The 23,155-nt window shown below is 47.6% G+C and overlaps 1 protein-coding gene and 1 long non-coding RNA gene across 5 annotated transcripts in view; one reads left to right on the top strand and one right to left on the bottom strand.

Annotated features, from left to right (window-relative positions):
* The window catches only part of LOC134932197 (uncharacterized), a 101,868-nt gene extending 79,800 nt beyond the window's left edge, over positions 1-22,068 (bottom strand). For all 3 annotated transcript variants that reach the window (XR_010179260.1, XR_010179262.1, XR_010179261.1), the window contains exon 1: positions 21,856-22,068. This is a non-coding gene — a long non-coding RNA (uncharacterized LOC134932197). The remainder of the gene's footprint in view (positions 1-21,855) is intronic.
* Positions 22,069-22,113: 45 nt separating this feature from the next.
* Positions 22,114-23,155, top strand: part of LOC134932195 (cytochrome c oxidase subunit 5A, mitochondrial) — a 74,386-nt gene continuing 73,344 nt past the window's right edge. Inside the window, exon 1 of one of the 2 annotated variants that reach the window (XM_063926392.1) lies at positions 22,114-22,300. In XM_063926392.1, the coding sequence (XP_063782462.1) occupies positions 22,210-22,300 (91 nt within the window). In that variant the 5' untranslated portion in view covers positions 22,114-22,209. The remainder of the gene's footprint in view (positions 22,301-23,155) is intronic. The other variant, XM_063926393.1, reaches the window with a different exon arrangement.

Here is a 23,155-nt window from a genome sequence, read left to right as displayed (position 1 = left end):
AAGTTTTGTGCGATGAATGGGAAAGAATGACTGTGCACGATAGGGAAAAGTTCCCACGGGTAGGCAGTTTTAGTCCCGAGGTGTTACAGAATCTAAGGAGAAGGATATGTCTCATTAAATCTGCAAAGAGACGGATCAAACATTATGATTATTTACAGTTATGGCAACAGGAAGGTGAAATACAAAGAGGATTGGCTCAAGCGGGTGGATCTAACCCTATCAGAAAACTGATAGCCACCGCGCCACCACCACCATACATAACGGGAGAGAAGGTGGTTGCAGAGAATGGCACACTGGTGAATGATAAACAGGCACTTAGTAACTGTATAAATGTTAAGACCAATGTAACCAAGAGTGTTGATGCTAATGTTAACCCGTGCAAGCTGTACCCTGTTTTAAACTTTCCCCAGGATTGTGACCAAGAGGATGAACCAACAACAATATCGGCACTCTCTCTAGCAGCCACCATAGCAGAAACAACAGTGGGCACGGCCCAACCCGTAAGATTAGTATCAAAGGCCCCTAGTGGAGGGACAGGTGAGATCGTATCAACCGGTAAGTACGGCACCATACAATATGCTGAAACCATTTCACCACATGCTGTAGAATCTACTCAGAATGATGTTATTGGACTTAATCCCGTTAGGGTAATTGCAGTGCCAAATGGGAAAACTGACACTTCAGGAGTCACTCCTCTCAGACACATCGCCATGCACTGCCCCTTTTCCCGAATGGAATTAAGATCAATGGTGTCTGAATTCCCTGATCCTAGGAAAAATCTAGTTGCAAGCCAGGAATACATTAGAGAGCTAGGAAATACTGTGGAGCCCAATAACAAAGACTGGCAGATATTGCTGAGGGCATGTTTACCCTCCAATGTCGACTCAGCGAGATTTTTAGCTGACTGTAAATTAGATGAGGATGTACCCCTTACGGATGTGTACAACCAAGATAATGTAAAGAGAATAAATTTACAGTTAAAAGAGTATTTTCCAGCTGTTGTCAAATGGAACAAAATTTTCTCCATCAAACAGAAAGAGGGAGAAACAGCAGCTGATTATTTTAATCGGGCACTACAGGATATGGCTAAGTATACAGGCATAGAAGACATTAAAACAAATGTGAATCATAGAGAAGTAGCAGTATCTGTGTTAATGGATGGTTTAAAGGAGGTATTGAGGACGAGGGTACAGACCACCCAACCATGTTGGCGAGGTCTGTCGGTGGCTACTTTGAGAGAGGCCGCTATTGATCATGATCGGAATATCACCAGACACAGGGAGTCGCAGAGTGATAAGTTAATGGCCGTAAGTATACAGGCCCTGACCACAAGGCCACCTCAGTATAAATCTCAGACCCCTGTGGGTAAGTCAAATGTGGTAACTTGTTATTACTGTCATAGAGAGGGACACTATGCACGAGACTGTAGATCAAAGAATGCACAAAAATCATATCAACCCCCTAGACAACGACATGACACACGAAATTGGGATCAAGGACCGCAGAGACGGAGCTATGAGCCACACGCAGGGGAAACAAAAAGGTATCCCCCAAAAAGAGACTGGCAAGTCACTGATAGATCCCATTTACCCCCTTCACAGGTAATAGCTGCCAGCGCAATGCAGGGAGGCCACCACGCACCATAGGGGCGAGGCCACACCTGTAATCTGCAGCCAGTGAAATTAATTGCGAACCTTGGAAGTGAACCCGAGGTCACAATTGATGTAGCTGGTAAATCTCTAAATTTCCTTGTAGATACGGGGGCGGCCAAGTCAGTGATAAATTCGACCGTGGGCATGAGAACCACTGGTAAAACAATTCCAGCCATGGGAGTAACAGGAGTAGTACGACAATACCCTTTAAGCAAACCTGCAGAGATTACGATAGGGCCTTTGCATACCAAGCATTCTTTTCTGTTGGCTGCATCGGCTCCGACTAATCTCCTAGGGAGAGATTTACTGTGCAAAATGGGATGCGTCATATACTGTACTCCTGAAGGTGTGTTCTTGGACATACCCGAAAACCACGCTCAGGAAGCGCAGGATATGCTAGACTCCCCAACAAGATTAATGTCACACACTGTTGTTGTAAATAGGTGTCCGTCCAAGATAGAGGAAATGATTTCCCAGATACCGGAATCACTTTGGACCAAGGATGGACAAGACACTGGATTGATGGCAAACGTAGCCCCAGTAGTTGTGCAAGTAAAAGAGGGTAGGATAGCTCCAAAAATCCCACAATATCCTCTGAAGCCAGAGGTGGAGTTAGGAGTTTTCCCTGTAATAGAGCGCTTGCTACAACAGGGCATTCTAGTAAGGACGTCCAGCACTGCAAATAGTCCCATCTTCCCTGTTAAAAAGAGTGGGGGGAGGGGTTACCGATTAGTGCAGGATCTAAGAGGGATCAACAAAATAGTTGAGAGTCAATTCCCCGTAGTACCAAATCCAGCTGTCATCCTTATGCAAATCCCTCCCACTGCCAAATTTTTCACTGTGATTGACCTCTGCTCCGCTTTCTTCTCGGTACCTCTGCACCCTGACAGTCAATACTTATTCGCATTCACATACAGAGGAGTTCAGTACACTTGGACTCGATTACCACAAGGTTTCATAGTTAGTCCAAGTATTTTCTCACAAGCTCTGCATGATTGTTTACAGTCTTTCCAACCAGAGAGTGGATCAATATTGATACAGCACGTGGACGATTTACTACTGTGTTCTGATTCACTGGAAGCATCCCTGAGAGATACGAAACAGCTCCTGTTTCATCTTTCAGACACAGGACACAAGGTTTCCAAAGACAAGTTACAATTATGCCAGACCCGTGTGAAGTATTTGGGACACTGTCTAACACAAGGACTCAGACACCTTACCGCTGATAGAATTCAAGCAATTCGTGACATGACCCTGCCACAAACCCAGCAACAGATTAGAACGTTTTTAGGAATGTGTGGGTATTGCCGTAACTGGATCCCAGGTTTTTTCCATACTGGCCTTACCTTTGCAGGAGATGGTCTCATCAAGCAAACCTGATCGGATTTCGCACACAGACGAATCTGAGATGGCATTTGAGAGACTTAAACAGTGCCTAACGCAGGCACCAGCATTAGGTATGCCAGACTATGGGAAACCCTTTGAGCTGTACGGAACAGAGAGTGCTGGGTGCGCAGCAGGTGTCTTAACCCAGAAGCATGGTGATGCCAGCAGGCCGGTAGCCTACTATAGCGCTCAGCTAGATACGGTAGCGCGATCCCTCCCCACATGCTTGCGAAGTGTTGCAGCAATAGCATTGCTAGTCACAAAAAGCGAAGATGTAGTGCTAGGACACAACCTCACAATTCATACACCACATGCAGTGTCAGCCTTACTGAATTCTGCCCAAACCAGACACGTCTCATCAGCGCGGTTTACAAGATGGGAATTGGCATTGATGGCCCCCGTAAACATCACCATAAGGAGATGCAGCGCATTAAATCCTGCAACGTATCTCCCAGGTGTGCCTGGACAGGCACAAAGGGTGGAGGATGAGAGTGATGGTGAAGGAGGATTTAATACAGGGGATGACACGCATGATTGTATGGAATATTTGACCCAAAATTTCACGGCAAGGCCTGACATCAGTGACAACCCACTGGAAGATGTAGATCTTACCTTCTACACTGACGGTAGTTGTCACAGACAGACGGACTCGGGAGACTTGTGTACTGGATACGCAGTCGTAGATGACCAAGGTACCATAGAAGCAGAACCGCTAGGCCCACCTCACTCAGCACAAGTTGCTGAACTGGTTGCCCTAACCAGAGCATGTGAATTGGCTAAGGGCAAGTCAGACAATATTTACACAGATTCTAGGTACGCCTTCGGAGTAGTCCATGATTTCGGAGCCCTATGGCGCCTCAGAAATTTCATGACGGCAGCTGGCACACCCGTAGCGCATGCAGCCCACATCAAAAGACTTCTAACAGCGATACAGGAACCCGACAGAGTGGCTGTTATCAAGTGTAAAGCTCACACATATAGCCAAGACCCGGTATCACTTGGTAACAGCCGAGCAGATGAAGCTGCTAAATCAGCAGCCGGTAACCCCATACAAACAGATAGTACACGACTGATGGTATTTAATACTGTAAACACACAGAAATTGTGTGAAATGCAAAATTTGTGTTCCCCACAGGAAAAGGCAGTCTGGAGGTCAAAAGGATATGGCCAGGAGTCCTCAGGACTCTGGACAGATGGACATGGTAAACCAGTGGCACCCAGAGCATACCTTCCAAGTCTAGCGGAAGCGGCACATGGGCTGACTCATCTAGGCAAAGAAGGAATGTGTAAGCTAGTAAGAGCTTATTGGTGCGCCCCAGGATTTTCCTCCCATGCGGGTAAAAGAGCAATGACATGTCTCACCTGCTTGAGGAAGAATATCGGAAAGGCAATACCGACAGAGCCATCCCATATCCCTCCGACAGATGGCCCTTTCCAGGTAATACAGATTGATTTCATACAATTGCCACCTTGTAGAAATTTAAAATATGTATTGGTCTGTATTGATGTGTTCTCAAATTGGGTTGAAGCATTTCCCGCGGCCACAAATACCGCTGTATTTACTGCAAAAAAAATTGTGCAGGAATTTGTGTGTAGGTACGGTATCCCTAGAATAATTGAAAGTGATAGGGGTACCCATTTCACAGGTGAAGTCTTTCAAACAATGTGTAAGTTGATGGGAATTAATAGTAAGCTGCATACTCCGTACCGCCCCCAGGCGAGCGCGAAGGTGGAAAGAGTAAACAGCACTATTAAAAATAAATTGAGCAAGGTAATGACTGAAACAGGACTGTGATGGCCTGAAGCTTTGCCAATCGTACTATACAGCATCAGAACCACCCTCAGGTCCCCTCTTAATCAGTCTCCTTTTGAAATTCTGTTTGGTCGACAACCCCATGTTATGATTAACCCCCAGGATGATTTGAAATGTAACAATGAAGTAACCGTAAAGTACTTGGTTAAGATGAGTAAGCAATTGAGGAATCAGAATGATAATCTAAAGTTGGTGATTCCTGATTTGCCAGACAGTAATTGTCATGACATTGAACCTGGGGATTATGTAATGATACGGAATTTTCTACGCTCAGGTTGCCTTATTGACAGATGGGAAGGACCATATCAAGTCTTATTGACCAGCACAACTGCTTTGAAGGTTGCCGAGAAAGAGACTTGGGTCCATTCGTCTCATTGTAAAAAGGTCACTGACCCAGAGAGGTCCCGTGATAAAGAACAGACGGTAGAGGTTGTATCACTAGAGTGTCTGTTCAGGGAGGATTGAGACGACACCTGAGCGCTGAAAATAACAAGACCGGAAGCTTGTCGAGCCAGATTTCTTTTTCCCATTTGTTATTTTCTCCAGTTCCCACCTCCCTCCTATTTCCTTTCCCCCTTCTTATTTTTCTCCTTTTACTCCTCAAAGATGGACTTGCCCCAAGAGACTGTGATCAGGATTTTCCTGTTGACCATGATGTTGACCAGAGCAGTCTGTTTCGGTGAGAGTACCATGGAGGTCGAGAAAGGATCGGGAATGGGTTCTGATGACTAGGATGCAGGCGTAGATTTCCAAGAACAACAATCTCCGAGTAAAGGCGAGTATCAGAAAACGATCTGGTAGCATTGACAATAGAAGGAATTGTGAAGGATTGTTAGCTGAAGAGAACTGCATCTGTAGGCATTGTGACAATATAGTTGAGGATGGGTGCATAAAGAAATGTCGTCCAGTTTTAATGTCCACATGGACCGGCATCCATTGAGTGACTATCACTCCTTAGTGGGTAAAGTGTTAAATCAGACAGACTGTTGGGTATGCTCTCAAGTACCTCAAGGCCATAGCAAATCAGGACTAGTACCATTCCCATTAACTGTAGGAGAGGTACTTGAGCTAAGTGGTGGGAGGCCCGTGGACAAAAGGTTTAATATCTCTAGTCCTCCTAGTTTGAAGCTCCACCAATATCATGTGGATAGGTCCTTAGTGTGCTTTAATATTTCCAATCCCCGAAAGACGGGAAATTGGGAAGTGTCATGGAGTAATCAAACCATGACCTTTTCATACAGACCCGACAGAATGCCCATAGACACAGAACTTATACGCCAGATAGCCGACCATAGGAAATGTTTTCGGTATAGGTACACCTTAGGAAGTAGGATCTTGCGAGTTGGAGAAGTATCACCAGGATACTGTGCACAGATCGTACAAACTGATACGTGTACTAAACAGATGGGAGAATTAGGGTTAGGAGATTTTACATGGAAAATTTGTAATATGGTAATGTCATACTCCGTCCCATATGTCCTCCCCGATGATGCATATTTCATATGCGGGAGGAAGGCGTATAAGTGGCTTGCCCCAAACTCAGAGGGATTGTGCTATATTGGAAAAGTACTGCCTGAAGTAATGACTGTAACCCATAACAAAATGAAAGATATTCACCGCAGTGCCCAAGCTCCTTATACTCACACTCATTACGAGCACATCGTTAAACGGCACCTGATAGAAAGAACAGAGCATCCGGCCTCTGACCTGATCCATGAATCCACCGGGATTCAATTCCTAATCGCGTTAGATATCACTCGTACCGCCAGAGGAGTGATAAATTATAAATATATATCTGCGCTTGCAAATTTATTAGACAATATCACCGAAATGTATGACGACACATTCAGGTACACTGGGAAAGAGTTACAAGCCTACAAAACAGAACTGGTTCAGCATAGGATGATTCTCAATTACCTCACAGCTGTGACAGGCGGGTATTGTGTTACCCTGGCAACTCAATATGGAATCAAGTGCTGCACGTACATTACAAACAGCACGGAGGACCCAGCCGAGGTCATAGACCAAAAGATGGATGACATTTTACAATTAAAATGGGAGTTTCGAAGGAAACACAATCTCACACTCGCTGCTGTGGGTAATGAGCTGACCAGTTGGGTGTCATGGTTGAACCCACGAAATTGGTTCTCGGGCTTAGGAGAATGGGCCCAAGGTATTATTATGGATGTAGGGAAATTTCTTTTGTGTATTCTGGGAGTCGTCATATTGGTTGGTCTGATATTTAGATGCGTTCGGGTTTTAGGGAAGCGTAAAAGTAATACCAGGGTGATGAGTCTAAGGAGCGAGGACACTGTACTAACAACAACTAATTTGATGTATGACCCAACGATAGAGACAATGTTGTGATGAAAATGTGATTCCACGGTCCGTTTCTTTCACCCGTTTCTCTTTTGTTTTCCTCCAAGGTACAAAGACATCCGCTTGGAAGAAGAATTTGACAACCTATTATACAGACCATTGATGGACAATGCCATAGACCCCCATTTTCCCTAGTGACTTTAACTTTTACGATAGCCCAATACTATAAAGATTGTAAGTCTATGGACATTGAGAAAGCTTTTTGCTCAGCATTTATAGCAAAAGCATCGGGAGACTACAGTCAACATGTACATCGAGACAAGACATCAGACAAGACCTCAATCAGCAAATGTATATTAAACTGTTATGCACACCAGTGCCTGCAGGAAAGTACTAGTGTCAGAACTGTTATGCACTCCAGTGTCTGCAGGAATGTACTGGTGTTTGAACTGTTATGCAAAACAAATGGACTCACAGACAAACTGGGGAATATGACATAACGTACACAGAAGGTGATAGGGTAACAAAATACACACACAGTGAACAGAGAAGCCCAGAGGCTAAGGAACTGGGTATCTCCCTTGTATTAGAACTGCTCAGATGTAAAAAGCAAGATGTTGTGTTTTAATACGTAGAGAACCCGAAATGCTGTTGCTAAGGGCAACAGCAAAACCCTAAAGGGTTACCAACGGGTGTGGCAGTAAACTCCTTGGTCAGAGATGGAATGATAGACACAAGGAGAGCCTCCACAATCCTGATTCTCACTTGCAGTGCACAGGTTTAAGCTTACTGCCACTAAACTGACCCCTGACACCTAGCACAGTGAGACAGGATTAGACAGGCAAGTGTTAGAATACAGCCGCAAACTTGCTAAGTTCACAGAGTAATAACAGAACCCCAGCAAGCTAAACGACTGACTCCAGTCTTACTGCTAGGTCTGGATTGGCAGAGTGTAATACCAAATTCCCAGGCCTATTTGCAGTAAGCAACAAACAAATACAAAGCTACACAGTACTGGCTAACTTTCATGAACTGACTAACCAACAGAGATTCAGCAGCATCTGCTTACCCTGAAAAGAGGCCTTATAAAGCAGGTGCTGTCCACGCCCCACTCAGACCTCACAGACTGTGAGCACAAAAACCAGCACCGGATCCCCTGCCGTGCACAGAGCCTATAACCACTGCACAGCAAAAGACCCGAACCGGAGTATCAGCTGCGCTCAGGTTACTCCACTAGCACTTGTCTCCCGGTTGCCATGACGACGTGGCAGCACAGGGCAGGAGACCCTAACAGTACCCCCCCTCTGACGAGGGGTCAAAGAACCCCTACCACCGGGTTTATCGGGGAACTGCGAGAAGAAAGAGCGTATCAGTCTGGGGGCATGAAGATCACAACTGCGCACCCACGACCGCTCCTCCGGGCCATACCCCTTCCAGTGCACCAAAAATGACAGCCGACCCCGAACCACCTTGGAGTCAAGAATCCTTTCAACAACAAACTCCCTCTGGCCACGTATCAGAAGAGGGGAAGGTCTTCCACTGGAAGAAGGATTACTAATCGCCCGTTTTAAAAGGGAACAATGAAATGTTTTATTGATACCCAAAGAACGGGGCAGATCTAACTGAAATGCCACCGGATTGATAACCCTGGTGATCTTATAAGGGCCGATGAACCGGGGCCCTAACTTATGAGATGGCTGTCTCAACTTCAAATTCTTGGTAGACAACCAGACGAAGTCTCCTAATTTGAAGCTGCAGGGTCTTTTCCGCTTATCAAAAACCCTTTTGGTCACTAATGACACAGACACAAGGGCTTTCTTCACTTTCCGCCAAATACCTCTAAGGACCGAAACCACAGAGGAACCACCAGGCGTGGAGTCCAGGGGGTCAAAAGAATTGGCCTTAGGATGATGCCCATACACACAAAGGAAGGGAGAGATCCCTGTAGCAGAGTGAGCCGCGTTGTTATAGGCAAACTCCGCCATGGACAGATGAGCAACCCAGTCAGTCTGACACTTGGAGACATAACACCTGAGGAACTGCTCCAAGGACTGGTTCACCCTTTCAGTCTGCCCATTAGACTGCGGATGGTAGCCTGACGACAAGCTGACAGAAATCTGGAGATCGGAACAAAATGCCCTCCAGAATTTGGCCACAAACTGGGATCCGCGGTCAGAGACCACATCAAGTGGCAACCCGTGGAGACGCACAACATGCAGCATAAATAATTCAGACAGGCGTCTGGCTGATGGCAGCCCAACCAGTGGAACGAAGTGCGCCATCTTCGAAAACCTGTCAACGACAACCCAGATGGCTGTCATCCCCGAGGATTTGGGCAAGTCCACCACAAAATCCATTGAAATGTGGGTCCATGGCTTAGATGGGATAGAGAGTGGATGTAATGGGCCAACAGGAACCCCTCTAGGAGTCTTATTTCGGGCACAGATGTCACATGCCCGAACCCACTGATCCACATCCTTAGCCACCGAGGGCCACCACACCGCCCTAGATAGCAACTCCCGAGTTCTGGCAATACCCGGGTGACCTGCCGACTTCTTGGCATGGAATTCCAGGAACACTCGCTGTCTTAACCTAGGAGGCACAAACAAAAGACCTACCGGAAGGTCTGGAGGAGCCTGCTCCTGTGCTCTAAGGACTAATGATAAGAGGTCCTGGGTAATGCCCACTTTAATACATGATGGGGAAACAATGGGCAACGGCTCCTCGGTGGTCTCCTGGTTTGGAGCAAAACTCCGCGAGAGCGCATCAGCCTTGATGTTTTTTGACCCAGGGCGATATGTTATCAAAAAATTAAAGCGAGCAAAAAACAAAGCCCATCGTGCCTGCCTGGCATTGAGACGCTTCGCTGACTCTAAATATGCCAGATTCTTATGGTCAGTGAGAATTGAGACCACAAACTTAGCCCCCTCAAGCCAGTGTCTCCACTCCTCGAGTGCATCCTTAATAGCCAACAATTCCCGGTTACCCACGTCATAATTCATCTCGGCAGGCGAAAATTTACGGGAAAAGTAAGCACAGGGATGAAGGCGATTATCAGACACTCCCATCTGAGAAAGCACTGCCCCAATACCCATCTCAGAGGCATCCACCTCCACCACAAAAGGACGCTCTGGATCTGGGTGTCGCAGCACCTTGGCCGAAACAAATGCCCTTTTGAGGGGTTCACTACGGCTGGCCGGCGGTCGGGCTCCCGGCGACCAGCATCCCGGCGCCGGGAGCCCGACCGCCGGCTTACCGACAGCTTGGCGAGCGCAAATGAGCCCCTTGCGGGCTCGCTGCGCTCGCCACGCTACGGGCACGGTGGCGCGCTACGCGCGCCACACTATTTTATTCTCCCTCTATGGGGGTCGTGGACCCCCACGAGGGAAAATAATTGTCGGTATGCCGGCTGTCGGGCTCCCGGCGCCGGTATACTGAGCGCCGGGAGCCCGACCGCCGGCAAACAGAAGACCACCCCCTTTTGAGACGGGCAAAAGCCGCTTTAGCCTCACAAGACCAGTGAGCAACATCCGCCCCTTTCTTAGTGAGTGCCACCAAGGGCGCCACTATAGACGAAAATCCAGCGATAAATCGTCTATAAAAATTCGCAAAGCCCAGGAAACGCTGAAGCGCCTTCAAACTAGTGGGCTGCACCCAATCCAGGACTGCCTGTACCTTGGAACCCTCCATTTGGAAACCTTCCGGGGAGATAATATATCCTAGAAATGCGATTTGCTGAACTTCAAATTCGCACTTCTCCAGCTTCGCCCCAAGCCGGTGGTCTCTGAGTTTCTGGAGGACTAAGCGTACATGCTTCTGATGTTCCTCCAGGGAATGGGAGAAGATTAGGATGTCATCTAAGTATACAACTAAGAATCTATCCAAATATTCCCTGAGCACATCATTCATGAAATCCTGGAAGACTGCCGGGGCATTACAGAGCCCAAAAGGCATCACCAAATATTCATAATGCCCTGAGTGGGTATTAAAGGCAGTCTTCCATTCATCCCCCTCTCTTATTCGGATTAGATTGTACGCACCGCGTAGGTCAATCTTAGAAAAAATGGTGGCAGTACGAAGCTGGTCAAACAAGACCGAAATGAGAGGCAGTGGGTATGAGTTTTTAATCGTGATACGGTTCAATTCCCTGAAGTCGATGCAGGGTCGCAACGAACCGTCCTTTTTACCCACGAAGAAGAACCCCGACCCAACTGGAGACTGTGAAGGTCTGATAAATCCCTTAGCCAAGTTCTCCTGAATGTACTCTGCCATAGCCTGAGTCTCAGGACGTGACAGGGAGTACAACCTGCTCTTGGGAAGCTTAGCATTTGGCAACAAATCAATGGCACAGTCATAGGGGCGATGGGGAGGTAGTACCTCTGCAACTTTTTTGGAGAACACGTCCGCAAAATCTGCATAACACCCTGGCAATCCTGGCAAACTTAGCTGCGAGAGCCTGACTGGAAGGCTCAAGCAACTCCTGAAACAATCAGTACCCCAACTAAGAATCTCCCCAGAGACCCAGTCAAATTGAGGATTGTGGGCCCTTAACCAGGGTAACCCCAACACCAATGGGGCAAAAGTACAGACAGTCACATAAAAGGACAATTTTTCAGAGTGTGTGGCTCCAATAAACAAAGAAATCTGGCTAGTGCAAGAGGTAATTTTACCTTGGGATAATGGTTCCCCGTTTAACCCACAAATCTCAATTTCCGATGCCAAGGGTACTAAGGGAACAGAGTGTTTTAGGGCGAATTGGCGGTCCATAAAAACCCCGTCGGCCCCACTGTCCACAAAGGCCTCAGTCTTGACAGTTTGACCGAGGATCTTCAAGGTCACCGGAATGATAAAAGTCTTCTTGGGAAATTCTGACTTCTGGCCTGACAGGATATTTCCCATCACCCTCAGGCCCTGAAGTTTTCCGGCTTTTCTGGGCATGATACTACCACATGACCTTTATTCCCACAGTACAAACACAACCCCTGCTGTCTCCTCCGCGTCTTCTCACGCGAGGAGAGGCGGGTAGCCCCAATCTGCATAGGCTCCTCAGAAAATTCCTCAGAGTCTGAGGTTCCCTTGGGAAGGAAGGAAATCTCAGTCTCCCTTTCAAGCCTACGCTCTCTCAGCCGTCTATCCACCCGGATGGATAACTGCATGAGCTGATCCAAGCTATCAGGCAAGGGATATTGTACCAGTTGGTCCTTTATCTGGTTAGAAAGACCTCTTCGGTACTGGTGTCTCAGGGCTGGGTCATTCCACTGGGTATCATGGGCCAACCTCCGAAACTCCGTACAGTAAACCTCAACTGGCCTTCGCCCTTGCTTAAGGATCGAAATCTGAGCCTCGGCTGAGGCCGTCTTGTCAGGGTCATCATACAACATGCCCAGTGCCGTAAAAAAAACATCAACACTTTTAAGCGACGGACAGTCAGGCTGCAACCCATATGCCCAGACCTGTGGGTCTCCTTGTAGCAAGGAAATCACTATGCCCACCCGCTGAATCTCCGACCCAGAAGACTGAGGCCTAAGCCGGAAGTATAGCTTGAGCTCTCCTTGAAACAAAAGAACTGCGAGCGATCTCCAGAAAAACGATCCGGGAGATTTACTTTCGGCTCCTTAACCCCTGCAGGTGCTGCTGCTGCGGGAGCTCCGCCAGCAGCCTGGGAGGTGTGCATTTTAATGGACAAATCATTAAATTGTCGAGTCAGGACCTGCACCTGATCGACCACCTGTTGCAACGTATTTTGAGGGGTATGCTCCATATTCCCACAAAATTTCAACAGGAGTATTAGGCTGCTGAATATGTTATGCACACCAGTGCCTGCAGGAAAGTACTAGTGTCAGAACTGTTATGCACTCCAGTGTCTGCAGGAATGTACTGGTGTTTGAACTGTTATGCAAAACAAATGGACTCACAGACAAACTGGGGAATATGACATAACGTACACAGAAGGTGATAGGGTAACAAAATACACACACAGTGAACAGAGAAGCCCAGAGGCTAAGGAACTGGGTATCTCCCTTGTATTAGAACTGCTCAGATGTAAAAAGCAAGATGTTGTGTTTTAATACGTAGAGAACCCGAAATGCTGTTGCTAAGGGCAACAGCAAAACCCTAAAGGGTTACCAACGGGTGTGGCAGTAAACTCCTTGGTCAGAGATGGAATGATAGACACAAGGAGAGCCTCCACAATCCTGATTCTCACTTGCAGTGCACAGGTTTAAGCTTACTGCCACTAAACTGACCCCTGACACCTAGCACAGTGAGACAGGATTAGACAGGCAAGTGTTAGAATACAGCCGCAAACTTGCTAAGTTCACAGAGTAATAACAGAACCCCAGCAAGCTAAACGACTGACTCCAGTCTTACTGCTAGGTCTGGATTGGCAGAGTGTAATACCAAATTCCCAGGCCTATTTGCAGTAAGCAACAAACAAATACAAAGCTACACAGTACTGGCTAACTTTCATGTACTGACTAACCAACAGAGATTCAGCAGCATCTGCTTACCCTGAAAAGAGGCCTTATAAAGCAGGTGCTGTCCACGCCCCACTCAGACCTCACAGACTGTGAGCACAAAAACCAGCACCGGATCCCCTGCCGTGCACAGAGCCCATAACCACTGCACAGCAAAAGACCCGAACCGGAGTATCAGCTGCGCTCAGGTTACTCCACTAGCACTTGTCTCCCGGTTGCCATGACGACGTGGCAGCACAGGGCAGGAGACCCTAACATAAACTCACATAGTTTATGACTGCATTTACCATAATTGCTTCTTATCTTCATTTCTACAACCTTCAGGTAATGACACACATAGTCGATAGGGAATATAGGCACAGATATCAGCACTCACATATTCCCCCAATCATGTATCATCAACTAAAATGTGCTCCCCCATTTTGTTACAACAAAAAGCCGAAAAGAGCTCGGTAAAGTTTGACAGCCCATCCACAGACCCGTAATACGGGATAAGAAGGAATTAAAATGTATACTTCGCAATACCTCGAAGCTTGATCTAAAACACGTACGGCACGATGATACATGACCCCTCAAACATGGATTCATACACACATGCTTCTACTATCTCACTAGGTCATACCTTTTTCCCACCTGATCCTCTTCTCCCTAACCTAATCATAGAAAGGTATTTACATATGACATATATTTTTCTTTTTTGAACTGTTTTAGGAAGTGGCAGTTATTCATGACTGCCAAAGGGTGGACTGTCAAAGTCGAAAAAATATCATGCTACACGTTGCCATATATCCACCCCATGCGCGTGCCTGCTGCACGTGCACATTCTCTCCCGTGCGTGCGGATACTCGCAGCCGCGTGATGGCGCCTCGGCCATGCGCTCGAGCGCGTGGTATGTGCATTTACGGTAGAGTTTGTGTGCGTCTAGCGGGCGACTCGATTGTTAAATATTGAAACCAAATAGTATGTTTTAATGATAATGTTCCCCTTAATAATGACTGTAAGTTTGTTTAATGTAAATGATCGCTGGACAGAGGAATTCCTCTTTGTATGGTACGAAGGGTCAGACAGGGTTTGAACAGCTGTGTCTGGTACCTAACTAAAGAACATTTTATTAGAAACAATCCGGTGCTGGTTAGGTAAAGATTAATCGCTCCTGCGTATAGTTATGGCCATTAGTATTTTCTGGACATTAACTATATTTGCGATTCATTATCCATGCGGCGGGAATCTTCAGATTCCCTCCCACCTGAGCAGTTTGATATAGTCGCAGCCCACCTGTTCAAACTAACCTATGACCTTTTGTTATGATGCGAGGAGACATTCCTGTGTCCAATGAACAATGAGATTATAGGTCCCTTTGTAGTATACTGTACTCAGTGTATATAAGATCAGCCAGCCTGGGCAGCTCTCTCACTCTCCACAAACGGTTTTCATCTTGACTAACTCTGAGCTGGTACCAGAAAGCTGCGCAGCGATTGTTCCCAGTGTGTGTAAGTAATTCTCTGCAAACCAACTTATTCTCTGTGTGTATTGGCCATTCCCTCTCTCTCTGTTATAGTATAAGTTTGTGACGTTATTGTATATTTCTGTCTAGATATTCTGTTAGAATTATATGTTAGTTTGTAGTGTATGACTTGTAAACTGTTTCCCCTTTTCGATATAACTAAAAGCTTGTTAGTAAAGGTGTTGGAACCTTAGCAAGGTATCGTGTGTTCATTACATTGCAGAGGGTAATAGGAGCGTCTCGATCGCTCAAATCAGCTTTAGTATTAACAAGGTTAAGCAGCGTTATATCGCTACAGTGTTTCAGTACAAGGTTTTACAGCATAAGAGTATCCTTTCTGTGTGTTACATTCAAGGTTTACTGATTGTCATCCTGTGAGCATCTGCGCCGCTCGTGTTCTCCTCGTGGACTCGAGCGTCCGCTACGCTGGTAGCGTAGCATTACGGTAGTCGCCCGCCTATAGCGTGCTCGACACCACGCATTAAGCTGTGAACGAGCGTGTCGCATGTGCGTCTCGATCACGGCTGAGCGTATGCTACGCTAAGTGCGTACCTTTACGGTACCTCATACGCCAATTGCGTACTGTGTCTCTTACCCATTATTGTGAATGTTATAAGATAAATAGGTAAAGCTTTATCATCTCATTTGTTTGATTTGGTTCTCTTTATCTACTTTTAGGACTTGTGTGAAAATCTGAGGTAGTTCTAGGCCAAATTTCAGCAGAAATATAGAAAATTCTGAAGGGTTCACAAACTTTGAAGCACCACTGTATATGGCATAGCAGGTCTCTTAGACTAAAAGTGGCCATTTTCAGAAGCCTACAGCCTGTGGGAGAAGAGGCTTCATGTATCTATTAATTTATTATTGGGCTTCCCATCTCAGTCAGATTGTGATCTTCTATTCCCCTCTGGTTTTCAAGCTTGTGCTGATATTGAGTCCAAGTACCTCAAACTGCCTTTCCTCCTTTGTATCTGGATTGTATTAAAAGTATTGTAAGCACTGGGCTGTCTCAGGAATATGATTTGCTGGAAACCTTGTAGTAGGAGGTATCGTCCTATCCTTTGTTGACTTGCCCATGCAATACACTGAATTTGACCTCAAATTCAAGAAATAGTTTCAGCTTGGACATTTTGTGAGGTCGCCCCCTTCCCCCCATACACACACTCTCATCATTTGAAAAATGATGCCTTTCATCTAGAAAAGGTTATGATCTCTTTTGATTTAAAATGCTGTTATTTACAGTTTCCTGGATCCTGGAGGCATACATGAGAGGGGGTCATTCGCACCATGCCGGAAGAGACAAGCACCCAACATGGTGAGAAACGGGGGCAAGACATGTGGGCATGCTCCCAAAAATTCATACACCAGAGGCATGACCTTTCAGTCACAAGATCATGCCTCCTTTTAAGCGTTCATACCTCTCGTGCGCGAGCACTAACCGAACTGGATTTTAAAATGTTGGTAGGTACGGTTTTGTCAAGGTGCACAAGTACTTTGCTTTACTCTCGCCTCAGAATAAGGTGCACTGCCTACTCTTAGATCTGTTCAAATCTCTGGGTTTTGTTTATCAATAACCTGCTCTGATACCTGCAGTGGCGCACCCAGGGGGGGTTTCCGAGCACCCAGAAACCCCCCTCCACGAATTTTTTTTTTTTTTTTTTAGCTGCATGAGTATTATTAATGGCTGTCTAGCGTCCTCTGCAGCCTGCTGTCTTCCTGGTGGCACTTGTAAGTGCAATAAAAGTTTACTTTATTTTAATTATAGTACATATATATATCCATGTGCATACATATATACACATGTATATACATACATACATATAAACACACACACACATATGATATATATATATATATATATATATATATACATGTGTGTATATATATATATGTACTGTATGTGTGTTTACACACACATATATATATATATATATATATATGTATGCATGTTTAATATGCTATGTATATGTGTACATGTATGTGTGTGTGTGTGTGTGTGTGTGTGTGTGTGTGTGTGTGTGTGTGTGTGTGTGTGTGTATGTATGTATGTATTGTATATATATATATGTGTATATATATATATACACACACACACACAGACACACTAGTTTTACGGACCCAGCATATACTGGGTCACCTCAGTCCCCACCCTCGTGATTGGCTTCGCCCAGTTCTGGAAACCCCCCCATGCAAATCCTGCGTTTGCCACTGACCTGGCTTGTTACACCATGGCATGGCTCCTGTCCTATTTACTGTCCAGAAGCAAGCAACACTCCTGCAGCTACATTTTTCCATTAGGGTCTCAGGGATTCATATACTATGAAATGCAAAATGCACACCATTACAAGCAGTGGCGTAAGTTCATCCCCATCGCCCGAAGCCAAGTTAGAGTTTGGTGCTCCCACCCCTCAAAAGAAAAAGTGCCAGGACAGAAGTGACAGGGACAGTACTGAGATGAAAGGGAACGTCCAGTGCGGCCAGGACAGACTAAGACAGAGGGGACAGGCACAGGACAGAGGTGACAGGGCCAGGACGGAACAGAGGGGCAGGAGAGATGGGTTACAGGACCAGGACAGAATAGAGGGGACAGGAGAGAAGGGTGTCAGGGACAGGACAGAGGGGGCAGGGCCAATACAGAGATGACAGGGACAGTCCAGTGGGGCCAGGACAGACTAAGGCAGATGGGACAGGCGCAGGACAGAGGTGACAGGGCCAGGACGGAACAGAGTGGCAGGAGAGATGGGTGACAGGACCAGGACGGAGGTGACAGGGAGAGTACAGGGATGACAGGGACATGACAGAATAGAGGGGACAGGAGAGAAGGATGTCGGGGACAGGGCAGAGGTGACAGGGCCAAGACAGAACAGATGGGACAGGAGAGAGGGGTCTCAGGGACAGGAGAGAGGTGACAGGGCCAATACACAGATGACAGGGACAGTCCAGTGGGGAAGAACAAAAATGACAGGACCAAGATAGAGACCCAAGATAGAGGTGATAGGAACAAGAGAGAGGGGATAGGACCAGGACATAGGTGACAGGGTCAGGACAGAGGGGACAGGGACAGGACAGGGGTGACATGGGCAGAACCAGGACAGAGGTACCAGGATAGAACTGAAGGGATAGGAGAGAGGGTTAACAGGGCCAGGACAGAGTTGACAGGGTCAGGGGTGGCAGGGACTGGACAGAGGGGACAGAACGGAAGGGTCAGCAGAGAGAGATGACAGGGCCAACAGCACAGAGGTGACAAGGACACGACAGGGCTGACAGTGACAGGAAAGAGGGGAGACAGGGCCAGCACAGAGGTGGCAGGGATGGAACATGACAGGGGTAGGAAAGAGCGGTGACAGGGCCAGCACAGGTGTGACAGGGTCACGACAGGGATGACAGGGACTGTACAGGGGTGACAAGAGAGAGGGGAGACAGGGCCAGCGCAGGGGTGACAGGGATAGGACAGGACAGGGGTGACAGGGATAGGACAGGACAGGGGTGACAGGGCCAGTACAGAGGTGGCAGGGATGGGGTGGGAACAGGAAACGAGAGACAGAGCCAAGCTTAGTCAAAAAGACCCTGTAAGCCAGGCATTCCCAACCACGGTCCTCAAGGCACACTAACAGTCCTGGTATTAGTGATATCCAGGCTTCAGCACAGGTGACTTAATTAGTAGCTCAGTTGTTTTGATTTAACCATCTGTGCTGCAGCCTGGATATCACTAAAACCTGCACTGTTGGTGTGCCTTGAGGACCGTGGTTGGGAATGCCTGCTGTAAGCAGTGACAGCAGCAGGTGTTCGGTTATATTACCTACTGTACATGAGCAACCGGACACTCAGCCGCTTCCCAGCCACACACCCCATCCCATACCTTTGCCTCTCTGCTCCACGTGCCGCTCTTTTCTTGTTTCCGCCGGGATCACTTGGTACAGCAGCAGTAGAGGCCGGGAGCCAGGAGAGGGCAGAGCATGCAGGCGGGCAGCTACAGCGCTGGCCGCTGCCCGGCTCACTGTATATGCTGTGGCAGTGTGTGAAGAAGTCGCTGTTCCACACCACTGGTAGTGCTGCAGCAAGCGGTGGTGGCGGCGGGGAAGCCGTGCTGGGTGATGATAGTACGGTGGAGCCTGTTACTAGTCCCTGCGCTATACACGCTGCCTCCGCTGACACGGCTGCCCTCCATCTGGCAGCTGCTGTATCTATTATAGTTAAAAGGGCATGGAACGGCCAGGGAACAATGGATGAAGTGCCCCCTTCAGGGCTGGAGCCCGGCGACAAAAGACTCCATTGTCTCCGGCAGTTCCGCCCCTGATTACAAGATACACCAAGCTCAGGAAGTGCGTTATTTATGCCTGCTTCCAACCTTATTTGCCTTAGTGCAAGGCAGGAGCGTCGTAAGAGAGGAGGGGACCCATGTGCAGACTCAGGGGGAGAACCCCTCCTCTCCACGGCGCAGTAGGCTCCGGGCCTCCGGCATTAGGCCAGAGTCTACGGCACATTCGCAGGTCTCCAGGAACATGGCGCCTACCATGCAGTAGTGGCTCTTGCCACGGGCAAGCAGGCTTCTTGCCTGGGGCGACGCCGCCGTGACAAGTGCAGCTACTCTTGATCCCCCCTCTCCCTGGCTGCAGCAGGCGCCGTGGGCTGTGTGGGCGCCCGCTGCAGCCGGCTCCAGTGACACACTAGAGGTCATAATTGCTGCACACTTCAAGATTTTCTTTTTCAGTTACCAATTTCCTGCCACATCACACTGCATTTGCATATGTCCGTCCACATGGAGGATTACATAGTGACTGAAAAACATAGGAAATATGTGCAGATTTTTGAGAATACACACACACTGCTAGATATCGGGAGATTGTAGGGAGATTGTAGCCGAGAACATAGGAAATATGTGCAGATTTTTGAGAATACACACACACTGCTAGATATCGGGAGATTGTAGCCGAGATTACTGGTTGAGGATGACAGACTGCAAAATCGGTCACTTGTGTGTGTGGGCAAGATTTTCTAGAATTATCGGCGAAACCCTGAAACGAATATTTGTACACGCTATACGATAAATCAAGCCAATGTCCTAATTATTGGCAAATCGGCCCAATAATTATATAGTGTGTACTTAACTTTAAGGTTTCTGGAGCTTTATGCATGCAGTAATATCGTAGCCACATAAAACTGTATGGGGGACAGCTGTGCCACAGATCCACAATACATGCCTTCATTATCTGTCACTGACCTTTTTAATCCATACACATACCACCCAACTTTGTCCCGTCGGCAAGAGGGACACACGCGCGGCGAAGCAGCGCACGCTCTCGAAAAGGGGGCATGGCCTATGGAAAAGGGTGCGTGGCTTCACGGGAGGACCCGCGATCGCGAACCACGCCCCGTTTTCGTCACTGAGGGGGCATGCCCAGCGCTCTGTGAGCCGCTGGCATGCCCCCTCTCCCTCTGTCTGCACTGAATAGACGCTGTGCGCATACGCACAGCGTCTATTCACCGCTGCTCTGCTAAGCAGGGCAGCGAGAGACGGAGCCTCCCAACTGCCCCCCCCCCCCACCGCGGGACACTGCGGCCCGCGGGTGGGACAGCGGGACAGTCCCCAAAAAACGGGACTGTCCCACGAAAATCAGGACAGTTGGTAGGTATGCATACAGTAAGCATGGCAGTAAACCTCCGAAAACTGCAGTTTTCTGATGTTTTTATGCTTAATACATGCCACCCTACATGAGGACAAATGTAATGATCACTAGTTTATAAACATCAACGGAGAGACCACAGCATAAAAATACCTATCACACATATTATTTATTTAGAAACACCATTATAATAGGGTCATCCAGTGATTTGTGGTCAGGTGAGGCAGAGCATACCATAGTTCAGCATACTCCAGAGTTTTGACTATAAGGGTGGTATTCAATTGTTTATCACACCCAATCAGGGGTGGGGGATTGATATTGTGGGGCAGATGTATTAACCTGGAGAAGGCATAAGGAAGTGATAAACCAGTGATATGTGTAAGGTGATAAAGGCAGCAGCCAATAAGATCCTAACTGTTAATTTACATATTGGAGCTGATTGGCTGGTACATTTATCACCTTGCACATATCACTGGTTTGTCACTTCCTTATGCCTTCTCCAGGTTAATACATCTGCCCCTCAATTGCTTGTTTTTATCATGCCCAGACAGGCCAGGTTTTGCTGTGTAAAAGGCTAAACCCGACCAAAGTGCTGGCCGCAAGGCAAAAATTTGTGTCTCCGCTGCTCATTGCATGTGAATGGAACAACAATTGAATTGCTCCATTGGGCGCCATCTAGTGGTGGCCACTGAGAGAAACAATTGAATTCCTGCATAAAAATTATAAGAAAAATGCAAAGAAGATATTATAAATATCTACTTTGTGTAGTCGACTAATTTTTACAGCCAAAACTCTGGTGTATACTGGCGTATGACAGGTGATGCCTACATTGTCTGCACTTATCTGATCAAAACTTAGCAAATTCCCAGCAGCATATAGTGCTGCACCTGTGTATAATGCCCACATGGACCCTTAGGTTCATATGCATACCCTCCAACATTTTACACATAAAAATCGGTACAAATTCGAAAAGGGGCGTGGACATGGGTAAAGATTGCGTGGTCACTCCCCTTTTCCAATACTTTCAATGAAAGTTTGGACAGCCAAAAATCGGTACAGACCATAAAAAAAGGAACTGTACCTGCCAAACAGGTACAGGTGGTGGCGGGGGGTGTCCCTCACTGCATGTCACTGGTGATATTGTGAGCTTCTGTTCATGTAATTGAACCGATCACCGAGTGAAAACTGGGAAAACCGGCCTGTACTTTACCAGCTCACCAGCAGGTGGCGATTTTTCTGCCGCACGCTCTAAGTAACTGTTTGTCTACGTTCAGCTCTATTGTAGGAAATCTCCGCCCCCTTTTACCCTTGTGTGTCCGCGGTCTCTGCGCCGGCGCCTGGTAACGAGAGCGTGTACGGTGTGCGTGTCCCTTCCTTCCGGCAAGGGCTCTCCGTCTCATCCTCTGTCTCCTCACACCGCTCAGCCGCCGCCGCCATGTTGGGAGCCGCTCTCCGGCGCTGTGTGTCCTCTGGCCTCAGGAGTCTGCCCCGTTGCCGCCCTCAGCCCCAAGCGGCCTGCGCCCCAGGTGAGGCACCCAGCACCGTCTCTGCCTGTGCACCGGCCAGCGTGTCCTTGAGGTGAAGGGTGGGAGCATGGGGTCAGTGGAAGCCCAGGTTCTTATCAATCAACCCTTATCATAGGGTTTTGGAGTGCACAGTGAAGCAGGTGCGTGGAAGTACCCGGTGACCCTGTGCTGGTCACCCGTTGCTCTCGATAGGTCACTTTATGCACACCCGGGCTGATGTCCTTGTAATGACCCGGCACAGGCTGCATGGAGCCTGAATGCAAGAGAGAGTGAACCTCAGTGGCTGAGCGATGGGTGGATGAGTCGTGTGTGTGAGACCCCGGGGCACAGGTAGTGGAGGGGCTGCCACCTGACCAGGGCTGATGTCCATTTGTGTTATTGGGAGGATAATGGTATCGGTGATGTGTCATGTCTGCACTGCATGCTGTCTCCTCATTCCAGCAATGCCAGAGCACTGGTAGCTGCACACGCTGCGCCAGACAGTTCCCTATGGATGCTTTATTATCCGGGGCTGCTGCTGCCTTCATTTGGCCATACACACACACACTGCACAGTAACCATCCCAACCTGCCAGCTAAATGTCGTTCAGTGTATGGTACTGAGCGATCATAAAAACAGCCTAAAGTTTGGGTCAAACAAGTCCGATCCACCAAACCATTGTTCAGCAAACTTCATCCTCTGGATGGAAATCCCTGCATAAATTGTGTAGTATGTGGAGATGCTCCAACAATTAGGCAGTCCTCTGTCCTTGTCGGTTGTTCTGCTGCACGATTATGCTGTATATGCACTGTATGGCTGCTGTACAGTACTCATACAGGCTTTCCCTACCAGCAACTGTTATTCCACTACTCTATG

Source organism: Pseudophryne corroboree, chromosome 6, assembly GCF_028390025.1.
Source record: "Pseudophryne corroboree isolate aPseCor3 chromosome 6, aPseCor3.hap2, whole genome shotgun sequence".
Lineage (NCBI taxonomy): Eukaryota > Metazoa > Chordata > Amphibia > Anura > Myobatrachidae > Pseudophryne > Pseudophryne corroboree.
The sequence above is the reverse complement of the archived record's forward strand: the minus strand, read 5'-3'. Positions and strand labels throughout refer to the sequence as shown.